Source organism: Mercurialis annua, linkage group LG6, assembly GCF_937616625.2.
Source record: "Mercurialis annua linkage group LG6, ddMerAnnu1.2, whole genome shotgun sequence".
In the NCBI taxonomy this organism is placed as follows: Eukaryota; Viridiplantae; Streptophyta; class Magnoliopsida; order Malpighiales; family Euphorbiaceae; genus Mercurialis; species Mercurialis annua.
The window spans coordinates 45,820,953-45,845,581 of NC_065575.1; the positions used below are offsets into that span (position 1 = coordinate 45,820,953).

The 24,629-nt window shown below is 31.3% G+C and overlaps 4 protein-coding genes across 4 annotated transcripts; 2 read left to right on the forward strand and 2 right to left on the reverse strand.

Annotated features, from left to right (window-relative positions):
- Window positions 1-2,781: 2,781 nt before the first annotated feature.
- On the forward strand, window positions 2,782-3,561 carry LOC126687952 (uncharacterized). The gene has a single exon (XM_050382504.1). The coding sequence runs from the start codon at window positions 2,782-2,784 to the stop codon at window positions 3,559-3,561; it is 780 nt and encodes a 259-aa protein (XP_050238461.1).
- A 261-nt stretch (window positions 3,562-3,822) lies between these two features.
- On the reverse strand, window positions 3,823-6,599 carry LOC126687045 (LOB domain-containing protein 18-like). Its single transcript, XM_050381395.2, has 2 exons — window positions 5,989-6,599; window positions 3,823-4,402 (listed from the first exon to the last, which is right to left on the reverse strand). The coding sequence occupies exons 1-2, from the start codon at window positions 6,355-6,357 to the stop codon at window positions 4,028-4,030; spliced, it is 744 nt and encodes a 247-aa protein (XP_050237352.1). The 5' UTR covers window positions 6,358-6,599; the 3' UTR covers window positions 3,823-4,027.
- Window positions 6,600-15,915: 9,316 nt separating this feature from the next.
- LOC126687048 (LOB domain-containing protein 19-like) lies at window positions 15,916-19,236 on the forward strand. The gene is made up of 2 exons (XM_050381399.2): window positions 15,916-16,313; window positions 18,781-19,236. The coding sequence occupies exons 1-2, from the start codon at window positions 16,026-16,028 to the stop codon at window positions 19,108-19,110; spliced, it is 618 nt and encodes a 205-aa protein (XP_050237356.1). The 5' UTR covers window positions 15,916-16,025; the 3' UTR covers window positions 19,111-19,236.
- Window positions 19,237-22,248: 3,012 nt separating this feature from the next.
- Window positions 22,249-24,629, reverse strand: LOC126687036 (uncharacterized). The gene has a single exon (XM_056106151.1). The coding sequence runs from the start codon at window positions 24,478-24,480 to the stop codon at window positions 22,579-22,581; it is 1,902 nt and encodes a 633-aa protein (XP_055962126.1). The 5' UTR covers window positions 24,481-24,629; the 3' UTR covers window positions 22,249-22,578.

The window sequence follows — 24,629 nt, forward strand, 5'->3', positions numbered from 1 at the left end:
AAGTGAAGTGGATTAAGATCCTCTCAAATTATTGATTGAATTCCATCAATCTATACAATTCTTCATTGAATGAATAGGATGAATTAAACAGTCTAATATACAATTTATTTTATTAGAAATATTTTAGATTGATCGAAGGCAATAAGCATTAAAAGACATTTCGTCGCAGCAACTTCACAATTAGCGACAAATCTGTCATAAATCAATTAGCGAGGCAGTCAAAGATTAATTGTCGGCTTGTAGCGCTTGCCACTAGTTAAAACCTTTTAGCGACAGAAGTTTGTCGTGGATGCTTATTCAAGATGCAGTGTCTATCTAACAGTATTGGCCCACTTTTCTAGCTGGGCCGGACGTAAATCTGAACAGAATAATACATGAAACGTTTACACATCATGGTTTATCCAATAGAAGAATGAAGGCTTACGATTTAACCCATAAAAAAAGGGTGATTTACAAAAATACCTCAAAACTATAAATATTTGTCAAAAATACCTCAAAAACTGAAAATTTATTAACGTACCTAAAAAATTTAAATATTTATTTTTTTACTCTGCAGTTTATTTTTTTACTCCGCAGTTGCAAACAGTTTCAAAAAACACAATTTGAAACTGTTTTACAAAACGTTTCAAATACAGTTTCTAATAGAGTTTTAAAGACAGTTTCTAATTGGGTTTCAAACGGTTTATAACTGTTTTTCAAAAATAAGTTGAAACTATTTTATAAAATGTTTCATATACGGTTTTTAATAGTTTCAAACGGTTTCGGAAAATAAAATAAAATTTGAAACATTTATAAACCGTTTCAAAGACGGTTTTTAATTGGGTTTCAAACGGTTTATAACCGTTTCTTAAAAAATAATTTGAAACCGTTTAAAAAAAAATTTCAATTACAGTTTCAAAAGGTTTCAATTTTTTTTAAAGTAGATATTTTTGAAACCGTTTATAATACAGTTTCAAACAGTTTAAAAAAACGGAGTATTTTTACAAAAATTTCCAGAGTAAAAAAATAAATTTCGGAGTAAAAAAATAAATTTTCAAAAAAAAAAGATAAAAAAATAATTTTTCAAAAAACGGAGTATTTTTGCAAATATTTTTAAAAAAGGAGTATTTTGTGCAAATTCCTCATAAAAAAACCCTTTTATTTTAAATTTTTTACATATTTAGTCTCTTTTTAAATTTATTATAAAACAAGTTATGTTCGATACACTTTTCATTTAAGGGTTCTTTTAATAGACGGAAGTTGTGGACGTGTATTCAGCATGCGTTAAATAACAACGTTATCTGCTCATCATATTTTACGTGATTATGGCTTTTTACGTAAAAGTAATTGAAATCTCATTTATTTATTATTAATTTTACTCATATGATGCATCCTTAAAGTTTATTTTTCATTAGGCCCATATACCCGTTTTCTACTATAAAAAAAATGAGATTATGTCATTTTGTTTATGCTGTTCATTTTATCAATGTGTCGAATTGGATAGACATTTAAATTCGGGCTCAGTTTCGTTTCACGTTGAGTGCATGTTTCTCAACCATCTTCTACTATAATATTTTGAAGAATTGTTTATAACTATATAAATTTTTATAACTATATAAATTTTTCTTGCAATTTTCCAGAAATGCTTAGAAATTGGAATTACATAGGGCCTATAGTTTATAGCCAATCGATCAGTGCAATGTTCAAGATGCTAATTACATTAAACATTGTATAATAAAAAAGCAAAAGTATTTTATATAGGCTAAAATGATAAATATATTTTTACAAGAATTAGGAAAAATGATTTGTATATCTACGACTTTGGTCATTTTGTCAAATATATTCCTACAATATAATTTGATGGGGAGCTCTTAGCCGTTGCCACGGATACTGAGGCAGCCTTGCAGGATATTACTGATTATCAAGTGCCCTAAGCTGAATCTATATGGGGCCCTCTGATAGGCCTAACTTGTGTAGGCTATCTTTCACCTATGGTTTTACTATTTTGATCTGTTAATTTTGTGAATTGAAATAAATATATTCAAACTCCAGATTATACCTATTTTTAGGATTTATTTTATAAATTTTTAATAATATAAATGGTTGTTTTATACAATTGATCTTTAATATCAGTTTAGGAAGCGTTATTTGAGTTTGAAATGATATTTTATGTGTCTAAAAATATATTTAAATCAAAAATTGAATATATTTGTTGCAATTCGCACAATTCAATTGACAAATCATAATGTTCAAATTATATTTTAGGGATATATTTGATAAAATGATCAAAACTTTGAAAATAAAAAAGTATTGCCAAAATATATGATAATTTGTGATAACTATATCAAATTCTCATTCTAAATCTATTTTTAAAATTTAGTTTTATAGTTACTAATTAAATTTTAATTTTATTAATGATGATTGCTTTATTAATTTTTTATTTTAATTTAGAAAGGGTTATATATGTGGGTTTGGAACATGTATTTTGAAAATAGATTTGAATTGATGGTTGAATATATATATCACAAATTATAAAACTAACAGATTAAATTGTCATAAATTATTTTTTAAAATTTATTTGTCATTTTGTTTGAAAATATAAATATATAAAATCATTTTACCTTTTATATAATACTAATGAGAACTCAGGACTCCAATTCCTTGAGCTCCAAGTCCAAGTCTACTTATTTAAGTAAATATCTGGCAACTTCTTCTGTATTTTCATGAAATATTTTTAGTTGGCCATCCTGTTTCTAGGAGTTCGATTAATACGAATTCGACTTGCGTCGTGCACCTGGCATGATGTGTGAGTCTTCCAGCGGTAATTTTCTGCATTCACAACTTGAACTTGAGACCTTGCCGCGGAACTGCTGGAATCGCCGTCTGCGTATTGGTGAGCAAGATGATCTAGCTCGGCTGTTCCTGGAGTTACAGTCAGTTCTTATTACTGGTCATGATGATGAAGCTTGTTGGCAGAGAGCGGTTCCAGTTTTTACCCCAAATTTGATGTCGATTCAGCTGCAGCATCTCGCCGGTCTGTCTACTCCCCATCTGAACAGAGGAATTTTTATTCCCTCCATTTGGAAGCATCAAATCCCTCCGCGCATTCAGTTTTTCATGTGGTTGGTAGCATGGGACCGTATTTCTTGCAATGCGTCTTTGGTAGCGCGTGGTATTCTTAACCCTTCCCTTATTGGCTGTTCTGTATGTCATTTTGAAGAATCTTCAGTTCATATTTTGCTGCACTGTTCTTATGCTTGGAAGACTTGGTGTTTCATTTATTCCAAGTGTGGTCTTCTTTGGGTTACTCCCTCTTCCATTGATAGTTTTTTTATCTTTTGGATGGATTGCTCATTACCTGCTTATAAGGACCTATGGAAGCTCATTTGGTTTTTTTGCGTTTGGGAATTATGGAAGGCGAGGAATAAACGCGTTTTCAGAGGGGAATCTACTCAAATTGACGCTTTAGTTCATTTGGTGATTACTAGAGCCGTTACGTTCTATTCTTCTTTTCATTCTCAGTTTCCGTATTCGGGAAGTGATGTTTATAGATGTTTAGATTGCTTTGTAAAGTTTAACTGATTGTTTGATTCGGTTTTCATTTGCCTTCCACTCCTTGTGGTTGTGCTAATAAATAAGCATTTATCCAAAAAAAAACAAGGATTGTTTGAGAATTTCAATTTTAGCATATTTTGTTCAATTGGATTTGGGTGAATTATATTTTCGGTCTGGTTAGCCAGGTCAATATCTACTCCAATAGCTATAGTTGTTTAACTGTTAGCAGCTCAATATCCCTAAGTAGTTGAAGCGCTCATCATTTAGGACAGTATCATTGCAAGAATATGCAAAAACTTAGAGAAAATTATTAATACAACGAAAAAAACAGATAAAAAAATTACTACTATGTATATATTAACACTGACCAAATATCAAACTACTTGCCCAGTAATAAAATTGCATGAAAATTAAGCTCTTTTGCTCTAAGCATATCCAATTAGTACAAATTCTGCGGCAAGAACCTGTGTTAATTAAAAATAATGTCAGTGTCTCATTTAGAAATAGATGGAGGCGGAGATCCATGCCTATGGAGGAGTTCACGTGCCAGCGACTGGAGATCTCCACCACCACCGCCGCTGCCGCCACCGGTGATTGCTAAAGAAGAGCCACTGTTGCCTCCGCAAAATTGACGTGGATCCGTTTGCCTCTGCTGCATGGCCCATGAAGATTGTGTCATTGGATCAAAAAGTGACGATAAATCATAAGTGGCCGGTACGGAAGAGGCTGACGGGAGGTCAGATATTGAGAGAGGAGGAGATGGCACTATTGTTTGCGGCGGCGGCGGCGGTGGAGGTGGTGGTGATGGAAGCTCTAGTGTTGCTAGGTGGGCTTGTAAGTATGTGAGCTCTGCTTGTAAATTCACTACCTGCATAAAATGTGTTAATATTACGTAGAAAAATAAAGACTATAACTATTAATTACTAAATAAGCTGACTAGATCCTTAATTTTACCTAAAATGGTCACTAAATAAAATAAAAGTAAATTAAATTGGTGCTTATCTTGTTATACGTTTAAGTCATTATTTTAATGTCCAAATATTGAAATTCTGTGTTTTTGAGTGTTTTCTACAAAAAGATAAGTGAAGGCAACTCAAAACAAACTTAATTCCTACTATGTGCTTAGACAATGCACTCAATTTACGCCAATTATGTAATTAATAATGCAATTATATACTAAATTGTGAATATACAACTATGATATTGTACGAATGATTAAGAAATTTGTAACAAGTAGACAAGGTTTTGTCTTAGATTATACTAAAAGGATGCTTGAACTGTGTGCATTAGAACATGGACTTGCGAACAAAAAAAGTTTTCCTTTGAATTTTCTTAACGAAGACAACATAATTAAACATGTATATACATACTCATGTTAATACGATGAATACTTACTACTAAAAACTTAAAACATGTTCTAGTCCAGACTGTTGTTAAAAAATTTCAAAAAAATAAATATATTTTGTTGTGCATCAAGGGTTTTAATTTTTAAGTTAAGCTTGAACTGCCGAGAGGTTAAAGGTAAACTAAAAATTAAATCTAGATTGAAATGAAACTATAATTCCACCACTAACTATGATATGCCATGTGATGTGATTGAGTTAAAATTATCAAGTAACATTAATTCTAGATAAAATAAATTGAATAATTATCAATCAATACGGATTTTGCTAATCAGTAGTCTTAATTCTATTGCACCAAGAACCTTATTATAAATGGATCGTTCATAATTTTAAGCATAAATTTACACTGAGATCTACTTCAAGAATAAGTATGTGTACTAGAAAGAAAGGTACAAGAAACAGGAAACAGAAAACAACTACGAAATCAAAATCTAAACCCCATGTGTTTCATCATATTATGGAACCAAATAGTATTTTATTTCTACTATTCAATATTATTTGACAATTCTAACCCTACAAAATCTTCTTCTGCTCTTACACCTTACTGCATACTGTTTACTGTCTCTGACCAAACAAACCTTTCCTTAAGAACAGTAAAAAAAACCGACCATCTCCTTAATAACTGCAAAAACCCTACCAATTACACAACTCACAGGCCATGCCATTCTAGTAACCGCCGAGTATATCTTATATAATTTGCTGATATTCAAGAAAATACGTTTCTTGATTTCAGCAAAGTACAAAACTCATACCTAATATTATTACAGCACGGAAAACTATAAACCTAATTTACTTTTTTGTACTAGTTGAAGTGTAATCTATCATTAAAGTCAACTTATTTTTGATGATTTTGATCAAAGAAAAGTCAATTTCCAAGATTTACAGTAGGTGATATTGTAACTGCTAAATTACTAAAAACAGTTCTTGATTCAAAAGGGAACAAATAATTTAGAAACAAAACAAACTTAACAATCAAAAAAGCAAGAAAAGAAAACAAAAAAATTTGTATTTTTCCACAATGTTTACGTGCAAAAAAACAAAAACTTATTACCTGTTGTTGAAGAGCAAAGATGTGAGCAACGCAGCCGTAAACTGGATCTCTCAGGCGAGCTTGAGCTTCATAGCAGATGGTAACCACCGCATCAAGGCGTTTATGAACCGGAATATGTAACAGAAGTTTCGAAACGTTGCTTGCGCCAAAAACCTTATGTACCGCTGCGAAATGAGCTGCGCCTTGTTCCGAGTCAAAATAAGGAGCAAATATACACCCGGGAACACACTTTCTTCTCAAGAATTTGCACGCGCCGCATGGTCCTCCGCCGCTGTTACCACCACCGCCACTGTTACTACTATTCCCACTGCCACTTACAGGACCGCCACCGCTGCCACCGCTAGAGCTGGGATTTGGAGACGCGTTCATTTGTTGAATTCTGTTTTTGGGTAAAAGAATAAACTAAAAGGAAGAACAAACCAAGAAATGAGATGACATGATTAGGGTTTGTATGTATTAGATATAGCTGAGGGGGAAGAAGTGGAAATTAGGGTTTGGTTGGTGGGTGGTAATAGGGATGTATTTTAATGGAGAATTTAAAAACGCCAGATGATGAAGTCTTTAAAGCCACGCGATAGAGCAAAAACACTTTCCTACATTTAGCTGTTTGCGTGAAGCAAACATGCGATAACTCTACCTTTTATTCTCAACTGCCCTTTCTTTTTATTTCATTCTCCTTTGTTTTCCTTCTTCTCGTGATTTATTTAAATTTTATTGTAAATAAATTATAAATTTTAACATATTTTATAATTATAATAAAAAGTTAAATCTTAATAATGTCATACAAATAATCGTTTTTCATAATTCAGAATATCAAACAGTTTTTTCGATAAAAAGTACCGATGTGGATGTTGAATTTAATGTTTATTAGTATTTTCTCTATCACAAAAATTATTTGATATTTTAAATTATGAAAAAATTAATAGTTTTTGACTGATATTATTAATTATTGTGAAATAAATCATGAATTTCGATGTATCTTTTTATTACAGTATGAAGTTTTAATTTTGACAACAACATATACGAACTATCAATTTTTTTTGCAATCAAACTATGTATTTTTTTGATAAAAAATAGTACAAAGATAATATATTGATGTTTATTTTTCAGAAGATTATTCGGTATTTTAAATTATAAAAGATTGATAGACTTTGTTTTATATTATTGGAATTTAAAATTAATCTTATGATTTCAAAACACATTAAAATTTATGATATATATTTAACCCTTTTTTTCTAATAATGTTTTAGTCATTCTCTTATCACAAATTTCTTGTTTTTGTCCATGGTTATATATAAATGCGTGATGTGTATTTTTGATACACAACTTTGCTTTTGATGCTATTTTTTGAATGTATAATTTGCAATTAAATGAAATAATTGCTTTTTAGCAACTCGAAAACGTGTCAATGGGTCTCTCTTTATATTGCCACTGCGTGGTTTAAGCTGCGTAGAGGGCAAAAGACGCCAACTTTTATTGTCTCTCTTTCTATCAAAAATGTTTGAAAATGACTCAGCTTTTTCTAATTCCTTTATATTATAATAATTCCAAAATAAACCCACTGGCTTTCGAGAATGACATCAATGCCCACAGGTTTATTATAATACATTGTATTAGCAAATTTAGTAACTCTTTAATTATTAAATTATAGCTAGCTTTTTTTAAACCTAAGTATTATTATTATTATAATTGTAACTTGTAAGGAATATATTTATATTATATAGTACCTGGTTTAATTAGGTTTAATAATTATGTATTGATGAAAAGTTAAGAGGGATTTATTGTTTCTAATTTTATCATTCATGTTAATTAGTGAACTGGCTAATGTATTAGGGTTATTCTAGAAATAGAAAGGCTGCATAAATTTAACAAACACCCTGTTACCAACCAATCCCTTCGGAATCATTTATATATGAATGTTTAAATTCTTGTTGAGGAGATGGATGATGGTCTTGAATCTTCATCAAAACAATTTTTTAATCTAATATTTATTTGGACAATTCGGTTGCGAAATATACTTGATTTGATATAAAATCGCAAAAAACCTTCTTGTTAAAAATTGGTAAGATGATTTTATATTATTCAAATCTTTGACCAAATGTAGGAGTTTTTTAAAAAGAAATTGTGATTATTTAATCTGTCAATTTTGTGATTTGTGATAATTATATCAAACAATAAATTTAACTATATTATCGGGCACATAATTTTCAATTTAAAATCATCGTGACTCCATTCCCTTTCTAAAATGAAATAAAAGATCATCGAGTAAAATAATCATTAATAAAATTTAAAATTAAATCATCAATTATAGAATAAATATTATATGATAAATTTAAATGAGAGTTAGAATAATTATCTACAATCGCCAAATTTATGGATCAAGTTATCCTAAAATATTTTCAATAATATTTTTATCATTATTATTAAAGAATGCGATTTAAATTTCATATTTAAATTAGTTAGCTGCGTAGCAACTAATCCTCCTAAGGGGAATAAATCCCAGATAAAGTCTATGTGGCCTCGATGATTAGATGAAGAGAAAAACAATTAAACATATGATAAAAATAAAATAAAGATTAATGACCATAAGAAACTACTATTCACATACTAACTGGTTTTCTTCTTCTTACCGACTGAAGTATAGAATGTGATATGTTATATGCATCATAAAATGACGGCATACATAAGTATTTTTTCAATTAAATTTATGTAGGTCCTTTTTATTATTTAAAAAATTTAAAGTTTTATTAACAATGACGTCACTAAATTGTAGAAAAAGATAAACTATTGTTCAAAAGTAGAAAGATCAAAAGAGGATAAATGCCTATCTGTAAATTAAACATATTTAGACAGCCAAAGCAAATGTATTGCATATATTATTAAGAGGTTCAAATTAAAGTTGATTATACTATTATATATCTTTCCTTATACTGTAACCTTCAGCATGATGTGTAGTTTAGTTTCATTCAGCTCAGAAGAAATAAAATCATATTTCTCAAAAACACTTATTCATCAAAAAAACAATTAATTCTCTTGAATTGAATGAAAAAATAATTATAAATGTCATTATAATAACTAATTAACTGTACTCTATGCAATTAATTTATTTTTCGTGATGAACTTAAAGACACACAACTTACATTTGGTCCATTTAATCAATAGTTTTTTATTAGAATAAAATGCACACATTGCAAAGGATTATGGTTCTTTCAAGTTCATTAAAACTTAAACAGTTATGTCCATTCAACTTATACTCTTTGTGAAAATTGAATGGTGTTAATCTGTTTAATAATTCACTATCTATAGAAAAACACTTCTAATATGACTGAATAATGCCAGAGAGAAGATTATATAGCCTTACCTAATAGTTTCAGCTTTTTGGTAAATCAATTATTTAATATTATATCATAATTCCGGTAATTGAAAAATCTGGAATTTAATATTTGACTATAAAGTAAAGCGGATATGTACTTATTAATGTTTAAATTTCATAGCCATTCGCGTATGAAGTGTAGTAAAGAAAATATTATTAGTAGAGTCTCAATTGATTTAAATTTGATTTTTTTAATAAATTGATTGTTAATCTATAACATATAATCATTGGATTCATAATAAAAACATTTAAAGTACTAAAAATAGGATACTCATCCAATTTCTATTCATCAAAGTGTACATGGATAAAAATTTGCCTGTCATTAATTTAAGCAATTGGTGTAAATTGTAGTATGTATTAAAAAAAATGTGCAAAAATATATGATTAGCATATACTATTATTTGATATATAAACTTGCAAGTCTCAATTGATAATAAAAGCAGAATAATTTGAAAAAACAAAATGCGTTTCATGCAAATATTTAAACGAGTTAATCAAAGAGATATGGTAACTAGATATGCATGTTTCTCCAATCTCAATTTTATAATATAAATAATCAAATATGTATGTAAAATAAATTAGCTAGATGGCTGGCTGGCCAATCAAATTGGTCAAGAAGACAACATTCGGCGTTCAAAGCATCAGCTCAAAGTACGCCACGTGTGAGTCGGTGACTAGGATTGTAACGGACGGGTAAAACATGATCTCACACTAACGTGGGACCCCTTCGCCGTTCACTTCAAAAGAAAGTAACGTCTACTTTTTAACAAAATATCGACACTTTTCTGCCTCCTGCGATAAATAAACATTATACTAGTATAATATTTTTACGTAATTAATATAAATAAACTATATACTAAAAATTAAATACGGTCAAAATTTTCCCAATTTTATTATATTTTTGATATTTCTAAATTTCATAACAGTTCGTAACGGCACGTCAACCGCGCCGTCCGGCTCTTGTCCAATCCTTGTGTAGTGAAGAGGAGGCAATGACACAATCAGACTTCTGTTTGAATCCGTTTGATTGACACGTGTCTTTATTCAAAGCTTCCGGACGACTTCTATGAACATATGCTGACGGTACAACAGTTTATTTTCTTCGTTTTTCCTTCCTATCACAGATCGTATTTTTTTACAACACTTATTAAAGTTATTTTACTTTTGGATTATGCAATTCTATTTCTTTTTTTTAAAGCACAATCACTAAACAAAACATTTTTTTATTATTAATTATGATCAATTTAAAAAAATATTGTCCAATTAGAACAAAACTTACAAGCATGTCCAATAGTATTAAATTAAAATCAAATTTCGAAAATATGTCTAAGGAGTATAAAATTTTGATCGTACATGATGATAAAAGACACAAAGATTAATTTGAATTTAAAATATAAAATTTAAGAATTTGGACATAATTATAAAAAATAAAAAAAATGATCATAGTTTATAAAAAAACATTTAGATTAAAAAATAATTGTTCCTTTCTTAAATTACTAGATATTAAACTAAATTAAATTAAATTGAAAATATTCATAGTTTTCCTGTAAATAATGTTAGGCTCGTTCATTTTAAAAGGTCGACATATTTATTTTTAAATTCCTTAATTATAATCTAATTTTTAAAAAATAGCTTTCATTATGTATTCATCCAAAATGGCCAATTTGTTTCTAATTTATTAATTCTAATCAAATTATTCCTTTCAATCGAAAAAAAAACTTATTAAAATTAGGCTACAATTGAGAAAATTAAAAGGTTTGATTATAGTTAAATGAAATTAATTTTTTATATATATAAATACATTTTAAAATTGAGTAGTTGGCTAAAATTAAATTAACATTAAAAAAAACATTTGGATAGAAATCGAGAAAAAATAAAAAAAATGACCTTTTTGAATATGCTACTATAATTTTAGTTATCAATTTGCTCCTTTTTCTATCCTACGCAGTAGTCAAAGTTAGAGAAGAAACATTCATCACCTTGAACCTTTTGGCACTGTCGTTACAGAAATGCATGCATTAATCAAATGCTAGAACGGGCCAGTTTAAGATTGATTAATCACAATCAATTAAGACTTAATTAATACTAATACATGCTTAAACATTTAAATGTTGGAAATTATAGTAACAAATGTCCCTACAGAATTTGAAAATAAAGCCCATATATCTGGAAACATGTTTAGAAACACAAACTTTAGGTTGATAAAACTCTAATTAATCTGTCTCTTAAACCTTAATCATCACTTATTACACTACAATTAAGTTTGCCTAAACTTTTTCTAACAGATCAGTCATCTTTGTTCTGTTTTTCTTTTTCCACTCGTGCGGTCAAACTTAAAATTTATTATCAGATTCGAAGTTTCTTTAGTATCTAATTTTTTAATTAAATAAATGAATTAAAAATTGGAGGATGTCACCTTAATATGAGGCAGAGCAGGTGCTACATTCTGTAATTTACGACTTAAGCAACTTTAGGAAGAAAGAAAAATTGCACTTGATTATTATATTTATATTATTTGTTATATTATAAACTTAAAACAAGTCAAAGCAATATTTTGGACCATATAGCAATAATTAGGATAATGAAATATAAATTGCTTTGTACTATCATTTTAGAAGGTCATGTTAGTCAAACTATTTAGAAATTTATAATCTTGACTGTGCTTTGGATGGTTCTGTTCCATTGCCATTAATCATAAAAAAAATATGTCCCCAAGATTTATATCAAAGCATGAATGTTTAATTTTAATTCAAAACCCAACTCAATTATTTATATAAATATTTAGAAATAAGGTTTTGTTTATAAATGATAAATAAATTAGCACTCCACAATTGGTGGATGGCAAAAAAAAGTACTCAAAAGAGCAACAATTCAAAAAAAATACGAAAAGAAAAGTCTCAATATAAAAGTATTATTATATTCATAAAAAAGTATTATTATATATGTACATAATACAAGAAGTGAAAATATAAATTAACTATAGTTCAATTAGGCTCGCGGATTTATCGGATCAGTCATTTTTTACGTTCAAACAATTAATTTGATAATTACTTCTAATAGCTCAAACTCGAGCTTGAACTTGATATCAATCCAGTCGATTTTGAGTCAAATCCGAATAGCTTGCAATTTAGCTCGACTTGATTACAATTCTAGACAAGAAGTAAAGTATTAAACATGTACTAATAATTAAGACGGTCCCTTCATGTTTCCCTTTCTAAGCTAAGGGAAATTCTTTGGTTACTATTATTGTTAATATTCTCAAAGAATAAACATTATAAATCATGTACCTTTGCCCACCATAATTCAGTACAAATTGAAAATGCTGACAGGCATTGTGATTGCCAAATTTCAGCTCATAAAACCCATGCTGAGGAGCCACAGTGCTTGCAAAACCATTCTTAATTTTTTTTTCTCTAAAAAAGTTAGCACAATGCACAAAAAGATGTTATAATTGAATTAATTTACTTTTTAGAAAAGGGTTATATAAGTGTAGTGATGGACTTGCCTTGCTTCATGAAACCCACTATTTTGAGAGAACCATTGTAAGACACTTCTGCACGGCCTTTTATTATAGCCCATTGTTCTTTTGTGTGTGTGTGTTTTTGAGTTTCTTCTGAGTACAAGTTAGCTAGCCTGTTGTGAACTAGTATTCAATATTTTTATGAATTTTGCATCTCAAAAATATTTATTTTCTAGTACGTTAAACTTGGAAATCTTATCAAATTGGATTTCAATAAAAAATATATCAAACTTTGTGGTTGAAAATCTCACAATCAGGAGACAACGATATTGAAATTTAAAACCCACAAATTCATATAATATATCATATATTAGTTTCGATGTAGCTGCTAGTGGATACCTAATTTGTTACTGATAGTTGATATATGTAATATTTATATTTTCAGATCTAATTAATTATTGTTTATATATTAAATGATCATATAATATGTAATTATTTTCTATTATTTCATATATTTTAAATAATTAAATTATATTTAATGGAAAATAAAAAATAAAAGAATAAATTTTAATTTAATATTTTTAAATAATAGTTCAATTAAAAATTTAACCTATTCATAAAATTGATAATTATATCTATTTTAGTATAAAAAGATTAATTTTATATAATTTACAATAACTAGATCATTTGAGAATAGTTTGAATAATTTTATATATTGTAAAAAAAATTAGTATGGATACTTCTGTCAAAATAATTAAAAAAATTAAAAATCTATCAATTAAAAAAATTTCAAAACTGAACTAGTGAACTTTCATATCAACAAATATTTAACTCACTACGTATATTGAGACGGGAGTTTATATTTAGAAGAGAATTTGGAATCATATCTCAGACGCTCATTTAAGTATTATTTAATCGAGTTGAGTATGGAATTTATACAGTTCGAGTGAGGATTAATCTGAACGTGGAAGGTTTACAGATGTCGTCTTATAATTGAGACCCGTTCAGGATACCTTATAAATCCTATAAAGAAACTCATTTTATTAAATTTATTTATTAATTTTTTTTTTTTATAATTGATTAATTATATATATGTTAAATAATACTCCTATATCATTTTTTAAAAATAAAATGATTTTTTTTGTAGTAGAGTAAGGTAAGTTTAGTGATTTTTATGGAGGAAGAAGAAGAGGAATTTGCAGGGAGAGATGGAGGCCATTAGAGTAGGCCATTGGGTTATTTAAAGAGTGGTGTGTTAAAGAATGACACGTGGCATAATATGATGAAATGGGAGTAGTAATTACTGAGTTTGGTGCATGTGTTTTCGTGTGAGTCATTGTGTTCTCGATTGACTGACTCAGTCACTCTCTTCACAAATCTTTTGTCTCCTACTTTTGCTTTTCTTTTCTGCAACATACCCAAAATCATACCTTCAACTAACATGAGAGGTTGTGGATCGAGAGGTTGTAGGTTCGTACCACACCTTAGTAACTAATAATTAATATGAGACTCGAAAAAGTCGGTTTCCACTTTTGATAAAAAAAAATTGTAATTGAATAGTTGCACTCTTCTTATGGATACTTCATTCGCTCCATTATAATAATTTTTAATTAGAATTAAAATTTTTTAATAAATAATTTACACTATATAAATTAAATTCACGTAAGAAGTCTCGGAATTTGACAGTGTGAGCTTCAGTGAAAATTAAATAGCACAAAAACATGAGCGTTGAAACTTAAATGCTCCAATCGGTGAAAAAAAAAAAAGAGCAAAAAAGTGGCAGTATACGATGTACGTCTGATATCTGATACTGATAGCTAGAGAGACAGGGACATGGAAAAGATAGATGACAAGGATATGACAAGAGGAAAAGATAGGATGTTTTTTGTTTCTCCCACGTGGGGCTCGCACGTGGCCGTAACTGCGGCGGTTGGAAGTTGCTACTGTCACTCACTCACTCCCTCACTCACCGTATCTTTATCTTTGCTTCACGCAATCTTTCTTTCTTCTACTACTATCACTCCTTGCCGTGGCTTTAAAGTTTTAGCCAAGTACATACATTGCATTATTTTGCTTAACACAACACATAATTGAACCCTAATTCTCTCTTTCACTTAATGTATGAAAACAAGGCAAAATAAATCTCAAGTATCTTACTATGCATTTTTTTTATCATTTTTTTGGTGTTTTAGAAATCAATTGAAATTTATGATTAATATATCGCAGAGAAATAATTTACACATCATCAAAAATCAAGTTAAAGTATACAATTTCTTAGTTTGAATTGTACTTGACTAGCTCATTGATGATAAATAAATTCTAATTTTATTGTATTTTTTTAAATTATAAACGTTGACGACAAGCAGTTATAACTTTTTTATTTTGCACCATTTCTATTTCAATTAACTTATATATACTAATTAATAAATAAAAAACGTACAACTTTAAAATGAATTTTGTTTGAAAAACAAACGCGTTGAGATGGATCAGTATCCCTAAACAAAATCTTTGGTTTCCAGCTCTGACTGTGAAACATGTTTAAAAACCTTAATTCCGAGAGTGTTTTATCATTTTATGGAATCCTATGTGATTCTGTCCAAATCAATCAGAATGGAAATTCCGGATGCTCATCAAAAATATATGAAAGGCATCATAAACTTATCTATTTACAACTTTAGTGTTTTTGTCAAATATACTAAATACGATCTTTAAACTTGTCAGTTTGGTCCATTATTTTTTTATCTTTATAAATTACAAATACATGTGATTCGTTTTAAGTTAATATGGCGCAATATTGTTCGCTTACATGTACAAAATTTATTATGAGTGGCGTATACAAACTCACAATATGTTAACTCCATATGAGTCGTCGGTATATTTGACAAAGTTTTAAAAGATGGTGGATCAAATTAGCAAAACTGAAAAATCGTGATATATTAAAAAAACGTCAAAATTGTAGGTATATAAGTTCATTTTTCCAATATAAAAACAATAGTTAATTTTAGTTTAAACTTGTCCTTTCAAACGACAAACCACCAGAAAAACCTTCTATATTTGCTTTAAATTATCAATTTTTTTAAGTACTAGACAAAACCTCTTTTTCTTTCTCTAATTAAATACCCATCTCTCCCTTTTTTCATCTTCTTCTTTCTATCTTTTTACTTGCTACCTAAAAACACATATTTAACTCTTTAACTAAGAAAAATGAGTGGTGTTCATAATGGAGGTGGGCCTTGTGGTGCCTGCAAGTTTTTGAGGAGAAAGTGTCTAAAAGGCTGCATTTTTGCACCTTATTTTGACTCAGACCAGGGGACGGTTCACTTTGCAGCGGTGCATAAGGTGTTCGGAGCTAGCAATGTCTCTAAGCTTCTGATGCGCATACCGCCTCATAAGCGGCTCGATGCGGTGGTTACTCTTTGTTATGAAGCTTTGGCTAGGGTTCGAGATCCTGTTTATGGCTGTGTTGGCCATCTTTTCACTCTCCAGCAGCAGGTAATACCATTTTTCAAGCTCTTTATTAATCTTACATGCATGCATATTTTCATAGTTTATAAGGATTTTTGCTTCAATGTTTATGGATTAGGGTTTGTACTACATGATCAGAAGAAAAATAAGCAATACCTCAATCAAAATGATCAAATAAACAAGAGATGAAGATGAAACAAAAAAAAAACAATGAAACAAGCCCATAACTGTTATGTAAAACTATTATAATTTGGTAGCCTTTTTGTATAAAAGTTCTAGTTCAGCAAACATTTTATAAATTTCTTTTAATTTGATAATCATTTTTGTAATTTTTTATGGTTTTGAATAACTGATTTATAATTTTTATATTTCAGTAATCATTTTATAGAACTTTTATAGTTCGGTGATCGTAAAAATATTTAACCCTATCCACATCATTTGAAAAGGTCACCGTGATTCTTCAATCTGATTATAGTAATCTATCTAAAGCTGGTATGTTCAGTTAATTATGATTCAGTTTGGTCAACAACAATGGTGTTCATGTCTCCAAACAAACTGGTCTGTTCAGTTAATTTCATTGCAGAAGCTAGCTAGTTTTAATTGCTACACATCCAAAATGATTTTATTGTAGCGGTAAAAAAAGATATTTTCACATTTATAACACTGTTTATTTCACAAGTTTGTCAGTTCTCCAAGCCCAAGAATGCAAGGACAAGTTTTACCATAGAGTCTGGAGTAGCTAGGGTTTACTATACATATCTAACAGTAACAGTTATGCAGCACGAAAATAATATATTACTTCAATTTTTTTAGGTCATGGATTTTCCATAAAATATTTGCGTGAAACTCATGCTAACTTGAGATTTGGATAATAGTTTTAGTAAACACAAATTAAATAGTTACGTGGGTTGACTATCAATAAGGGTACTAAATAATTATTGCTTGCTGGAGTTAGTAAGAAATGTTTAGCAGCTCGAGAAATATTGAAATATTTGTAGTTCTTGACTTTGGTGGTTCGGCTTTTCTTGTGATCTGGTATAGCAGACATGGATGATGTGTAGTATATGTTATAGTAATAATGTGTTAATGCATTTTTTTTAAGAAATACTTAAGTGATGTTAGAAAATTATGTATAAATTTAAAAGAATGAACTTAAGGGGTGGCCATCCGGTTAGTTCGGTTTTATTCATTATCAAATGAAATGAATTCTTTTAGCTTTGAAATTGAACCGACCAAACTAGTTAAATTAATTAAAACTGAATTAATCAATAAACTATATCTCAAATGATATAAGCGCTAGGCAGCAAACTGCTAGGTTGTGAGTTCGATTTCTCCCATAAACATTCCCCGCTCAATTATCAAAAAAAATTAAAACTGAATTAACTGATAAAAAATTAGCCCAAAACTGAACGGATCGAATCAGTCGGTTAATCCGGTTAAACTAATAAAATTAATTAATTCAGTCAACTAAACTTTAAAACTTTACCTATAAACAAATAAAAATATCATAAATTAAATTTAATCAATTGAATTAACTAAAATATTTAATCAAATTAAAATGAAATAATTCAATTAATTTAGTTGGGTTAATATAATTCTCACACCTAGCTACGTGAAGGTGCAGTTGAAGACTGCGCCTAATGGTCAAGTCATTCAATATGCATGAGGTTGGAGATTCAAACTTAACGATTCACATCAGATTGTCTAATTTAAATGTTATATATTAATTTTTACTAATTTTCGCTACCAACTAATTTAAAATAGATCTATCTCTTACGAAAATAGGTGAGGGTTTTCTTGTATGGAGGAAAGTAGTTGAGGGCCCTACCCATGTGTTGGTTCTAAATTCTAATGCAAGTAATTCATTGCATCCAAAAAAAAAAGTCTATATAAATCACATGGGATGGTCATCAATATGTGTATTTACTTCAATTTCTTTTTCTTGAAACTGTTTTACTTTAAACAAGGGCAATTAAAATTTTCAATAATCCAATAATAATGTGATAATTAGATAATCATGGATATTGGATTATGAACTTCTCCTCTTCTCCAGTTTCAACGTTCAACGGCTGCACATCTCTTCCGAGAAGCATCTTTTTTGTCTGCACATTTTTAATTTAATTGCTTCACCTACTCTCATAATTAAATAAAAACAATAATGTTAATATCAAATAAATATTTCTAATGGACAAAAGATTCATTTATACTTCTACAGTTTAACTTCAAGATCAAATAAGTTTTAAACATTCGGATAGATTTAAATATACTCTTATCGTTTTGAAAAATAAACAACTAGGCCATGCCCTCAACGTCTTATTTATAGTCAAAATTTTAAAACGTTTAAACATATCTAATCCTTTTCGAACGTTGAAGACTTGATTGATCTTGTACTCAAATATTAGGAGCATAGATGACCTTTTTCACTTTATAACAAAATGAAATAGGTCTTCAAAGACTAAAAAAGCTGAGAAAATTGTTGTCTTATTGCATGCAGGTGGTGCATTTACAGGCGGAGTTAGCTTACATTCAGGCCCGGCTTTCCACATTGCACCGATTACCCTTGCATCAGCAACAACAGCAGTCAGCTCATAGCCAGTCTCAGACGAGTAATATGTCTGAAATAGCTTCATGTTCGGAAATGGCGTCAAATTCGAACATGTCAGGGCATTTTAATGAGCGTCAACTACAAACTCAGCAGCATGTAGAATCCGCACCAGAATTTGTAATGGATCTTCAGCTTGAGAGTAATGATGATCTTCATGCTTTGGCTCGTGATTTTGTGTCTCGATACTTGCCGGGAGTTAGATTCAAATCCACTACCTAACCTCCCAATAGATCAGTTTATGTAACCCTAACCACCGTCGAATTAGGGCCTCGGTTAATTAACTAATGTATCTTCAATTTGTGTTCTGCAAGTGTAATGTAATGAAATTGCACTTTTTTGTCGGGATCTTGTTTTTTTGCAGGTTCATAGCCAAACGCAACGTATTTTACAACGTAACTGAGCTATTTAAAAGCCCACTTACCAAGGTAGCCCATCTAGACCCTAGGGCTAATTCAATGAGTTTGAATCTGGGCCTAGATTAGTCAGCATTCAGCCCTTTATCAACATTTATTCTTGTTACATTTTTTTTTTAAATAGAGATAGATATTACATACTACTACTACGGCTACAAACAAAGCTATATATATACATACTACCCTTTTTTATATATGTGCAAATTCGCCATTCACGCCGTTTACGTTGAATGCATCGCCGAGCTCGCCAATATGACGGAATGATGTCGCAGCCGCTGCTTCTGACGCTTCTGACGTGTGAGTCTTCTCCAGATGTCTTCTCCATAAATCTTCTTTTTTTTCCTTTTCGTCCGCAAGGGGGTTAGAATCCAGGACCCTTGGGACTTATGCCTCTTGTTACATTTGAATAAACTTGATCTTTAAAGGAAAATAATGATTTGATTTTGAATAATTTTTACTGTAATTTTTTTAATCAAATCAACTGCTAAACTTTAAAAGTTGTATCAGTATAATTTTAGCTGATTTAGCAAAGATGCTATTAAGCTGGCTGTGTACAATTAAATCCCAAGATGTTATATAATTAACAATATGTGTGCACAATAAGACCTGTATAAACCAAATTTTAGGACTCGATATCGAAATTAAATCGGCCAGAACCACCCAACCAGTGATGAAATTTCGCAAGGAAACACCAACAAAATGAATATCTAAATAACGATAAACCAAATCAAATTAAAAAGAACCTTTCAAAGGGGTAAGTAAAGTAAAATATTGACCATAAGTTCAATGCAACCAGCCACTCTAAACTTGAAACCAGACCCAAACTGATGGAGATACCATTCAAACAAAGCCAAATTCCAGAAGAAAACATACCATAGGCATATATACACTATGCGCACACACCTAATACAACGTGAAAATTTCACGGCGCATTTAATCTACCAGAAAAACGTATGTAGAACATAAACCGCAGGCAATAGGAGAACAGATGTCAGAAGGTTTTCGCGAGCATCATAGCAAGAAACATAGTTTTGCTGCTCGCATATCCTTCAGAATAACGTCTACTCCAGCCTCAACGATCTGAGCTAAGATTTGTGCTCTTGCTGCGGAAACAATGCAGATTCCATAATAACTAGGCAAAATTTTATGCAAGTTGTGAAACATAGTAACAGGAGAAAATTCGAAAACAAATAGATATAAATACTCTTATAAACTGCATCGTCATTCCTAAATATTTCATATCCAAGCAAAGCCCATCCTATCATATTTTCACTATATATGTATTCCATGCGTACCTCTTTGCTTTAAAAGCAGCATATCTCCTCTATCTTAAAGAGTCTGTAGGGTTGAACTTACTTTTCCCATACAAACTGGCCTTCAAAACAGAAGAAAGTAGTTAAACAATCACAGGAGTTGTATATCATCAATCTCCTAAATTACTCGTAAGGTATGATATAAAGAAAAATAACGTTTAAACAAGATTATGACAAACGAAAGCTATCATAAAATCTAAAATCAAAAGAACATAGAGAATAATAATGCCCTGTGCAACTGCCATCATCTCCTAAGCAAATGTCAACTGTAGAAATAATGGAGATATGAGCTCTAAATATGATGGGACAAGATAAGGAGACATAGGAGAGGCAGAAATTTTTGCACTATGCAAAACCAGTAGATCTTAAAGGAAGGAACCATAAACCTGCAAGGTCGCAATCTTGACAGCTGAGGGAGCCATACACCTTCAAGAACACAAATTTCTCATAAATTTTAATCTGACCAACCTCTCTAGATAAAATGTTAAAATGCATCATCAGAATGCACCAATGATGTAAAAAAAGTTTCAAGAGCAGCATACAACAATAACTGAGATTCACCCCACAAAGAAAAAAAATAGAACATACAAAAATATCTGCCAAACCTATCTATCAACAATGTAGCGGAACAAGTCCTTGTTGCAGATCACTGCCCTTGCAATGAAAAGAGAAAAGGTTCTTTGCAAGACTGAGTTTAAGCAAGAATCCAAAAACCTTTTAATTTGTGGAATCTTTATAACAGTTCATTTTTTTCTTATATTATATTAATTGATCAGATCACCAAAAAAAAGTACCTTCTTCCATGCGTTGTCAAATTCTGGTACAGCAAGAGATTGATTAATTCCAAGACCATTGGTTAAATGCAGATCAGCCAATTTCTATGCATCATAACTTGTCAATTTAAGTGCGAAAACCACATCTATAATTTTCGGACGCCTCAAAAGGTACAAGTATAACAAAGAGTCACACATGTCCAGAATAATCCACGACAATCTATACATATTGTTATGTATAAAATTATAGAAGATTAAGCTTGAGAAAGAAGGAGGGAGCAGAGAGAGAAGAACTCTGAGAAGAAGAAGCTAATTCATTTCATTAATTCATAAGATATTTCATATGAAGATAAGGGCTGCAATTTATAAGATTGCAATGCTCCTCTCTCTAATGCCAGCTCACACAATAGGGACAAAAACAAATAACAAAATTGCAAAACAGAAAATGTAAAGATACTGATAATCACATATGCGTGTGATCGCTCTAATTAGCTAATTTTTACATGCATCACATACTTAAACAAAAAAATAATTAGTATCTGTTGCTGGCTGAATCAGCTGATGAATAGAAAAAGGTACCACATATGCAGAAATTTATAATAGCTCACTGCCTGCATAAATAAAACAGCAGTAAGGGGCTTCTAACTTCCCTGGTGATAATATGTAATAAATAATCGTCATGTAAAAGGAAAAGGTATCAGATGAACACGATCAAGTCATGACTCATAACCCTTGAGAGAAACAATGAAGCCCTTAAATGATACTACTTAACAGTAGGAAATGCACATGCCTGTCAGTTAGGACTAATTAACACTATATAGCATATACACGAATTTTTAAGAGCTGAAAGATGGCAAATATGAATTCCAGAATGGTTAACAAATAGTTTTAGGTAAGGTATGTACAGAAAACCCAATTGGGCATACTTTACACAACACACAATGAAGATACCTAAAAGCCTGTGAGACGCTCCGTTCTTCAGTATAAGTAAATGTAAAGTATAGAAAACCCAATTGGGCATACACTTTACACTACACACACCGAAGATACCTAAAAGCCTGTGAGACGCTCCATTCTTCAGTATAAGTAAATGTACAGCCCAGTTCCCTTAGAGAGATGAGTGGGCGCAATATAAACTCAATGACTATATAAGAGAGGGTCAACCAGTCTCAACTAGCTCTCCAAGGGCTATACAATCTCCCCATGTCTAAATTCACTGTCTCCACAATCTGCACTGGGGTCTAATCCACAAGGAGAATCATACCATTTTGGATTCTCTTGATAGAAACTATCAACCTGTATAAGACCTACATCTGTCACTATAGCCTCGTCATGTCTCAAGGGCTTGGATAATTTTGTATCCTCACAGTCAAGAATGCTCTTCTCATCAAAGTCACTGCATTTCAACCACTTTTCAGGCTTACAAGGTTCACTCATCAAGTCTTTGTCACTTCTACACTCTGATCTCATCCGGTCCCACGGGACAACATCCCCAAGTGTCCGTCCAAAACTATCTTCATCGTCATCAATCAAATCTGTTTCCTTCCCATTTCCATAGATATGTTCATGATGATCACTCCAGTGCGTCAAATCATTATCTCCAACTAGCACATCATCCGAATGAGGCTTGTGTGAGAGAATCCCAACTGTATTCAAACTGTCTTCTCCTACACTCCTGACCTTATGAACAATATCAAACAATTCCTGTGAAGCAGAACCCAGTAGTTCACTTGGGATTTTCCTTAACCTCCCTTCTAGCAACCCAATTTCATGTCTCAACTCCTGCACCTGCTGCAAAACCGAGAGTTGCAAATCACCATCATCCTTCCCAATCAAACCAAAACCTTCACTATCCAAATCCTCACGAACTCCATAGTCCAATTCTTGATCCATAATCAAACTACCTTTATGCCCAACAACCCGATGCATAATCCTCGCATTCCCATCCAACGGACCAGGCTCATGACCCGAATGAACAGCATATAGTTTAAAAACCGCCATCCCTTCCTCCTGATAAACAAACGTCTTATCTTTCTCATTATAATTAGTAATCGGCACAATAGCCCTAATCCTAAACCCACACCCACACCTCTTAGAAGCATAAGGCTCCCGCTTCAACATCCTCGATTTTTTCGCCACAGGTTCACCCGCTCTATGACAAGCATAATCTTTAACCTCGGCCATAAAAGGCTTATACCTAATATACTTTTGTCTAATGCAAAGCACAACTTTATGCTTAGCAGCTAACTGATGTAATCTACTCGGAACTTCTTTAGCAGGAACATCAAACGACTCTGTATATTCAAACCGCCGCCGTTTATTCCGCGAAGCAGAAGTCCCATCGGGAGCCGAACAAACAGGACAAGCAGCAACACAAACCCTAATAAAACTCTCAGGAATTCCATAAAATTTAGCACCTACAGTCCACACTTGTTTAATTCTCTCAATAGTTTCTCGTAACCCTAAATGTTTTAAATCAGCATCACCGTGAAAACTCATAACAATATGTTGCCACTGATCAACATGCGAAACAAATTGCTGCGAATTATTCTTGAAACAGAGAAATTCATTACCAGAATTCGGGTCCACGTGTCCGGTTAATTTTTCTTGGATTCTTTTCCAACCGGTGACGTAAGCAGTATCTTCGTTCCGGTCTTTCCAAACGGACCGCCACGATTTCAGCACGGAGCGAGGAGTAGCGGTGCGGATCTCTTCCGGAGTCGCGAGGCGGTGCTCGAGAATGCATCGAATCATGAGCGAGTGAGACTCAGCGTTGAACGTGTAGAATTGAGAGGAAATATGGGGCTCCGGGTTGATGTAAGCAGGTCGGGTCGGGAGATTCGATTTGGGGTTAATTAGTGAGTCGTCGTCGTTGTCGGAGGAGGATTGACTCGGTGAGTCGGGTGAGGAGGAGCGGAAAAGAACAATTTCTGGGAGGGAAGATGAAACGTCGTCGTTTTGGATGGAGGGATAGGAGAGGGTGTGGATTATATGATCAGACGGTAGTGGTGGGACCAGATCATGGTGGTGGTGGTGGTGGTGATTGTGGTAGAGATCGTTTTGTTCGGTTTTTTGGGGATTCAAATTCATTTTTAAGAATTTTGAAATTTTGAAGAAGAAGTGAGTTTGGAAGTGAGTTGGTTAAGTTTCTACTGACCTTTTTCTCTAGCTTTCTTGCTTTTTTCTTTTCTTTTTCCTTTTTCTCTCTGCACTTCGATAATCTAACCTGCCATTTACTT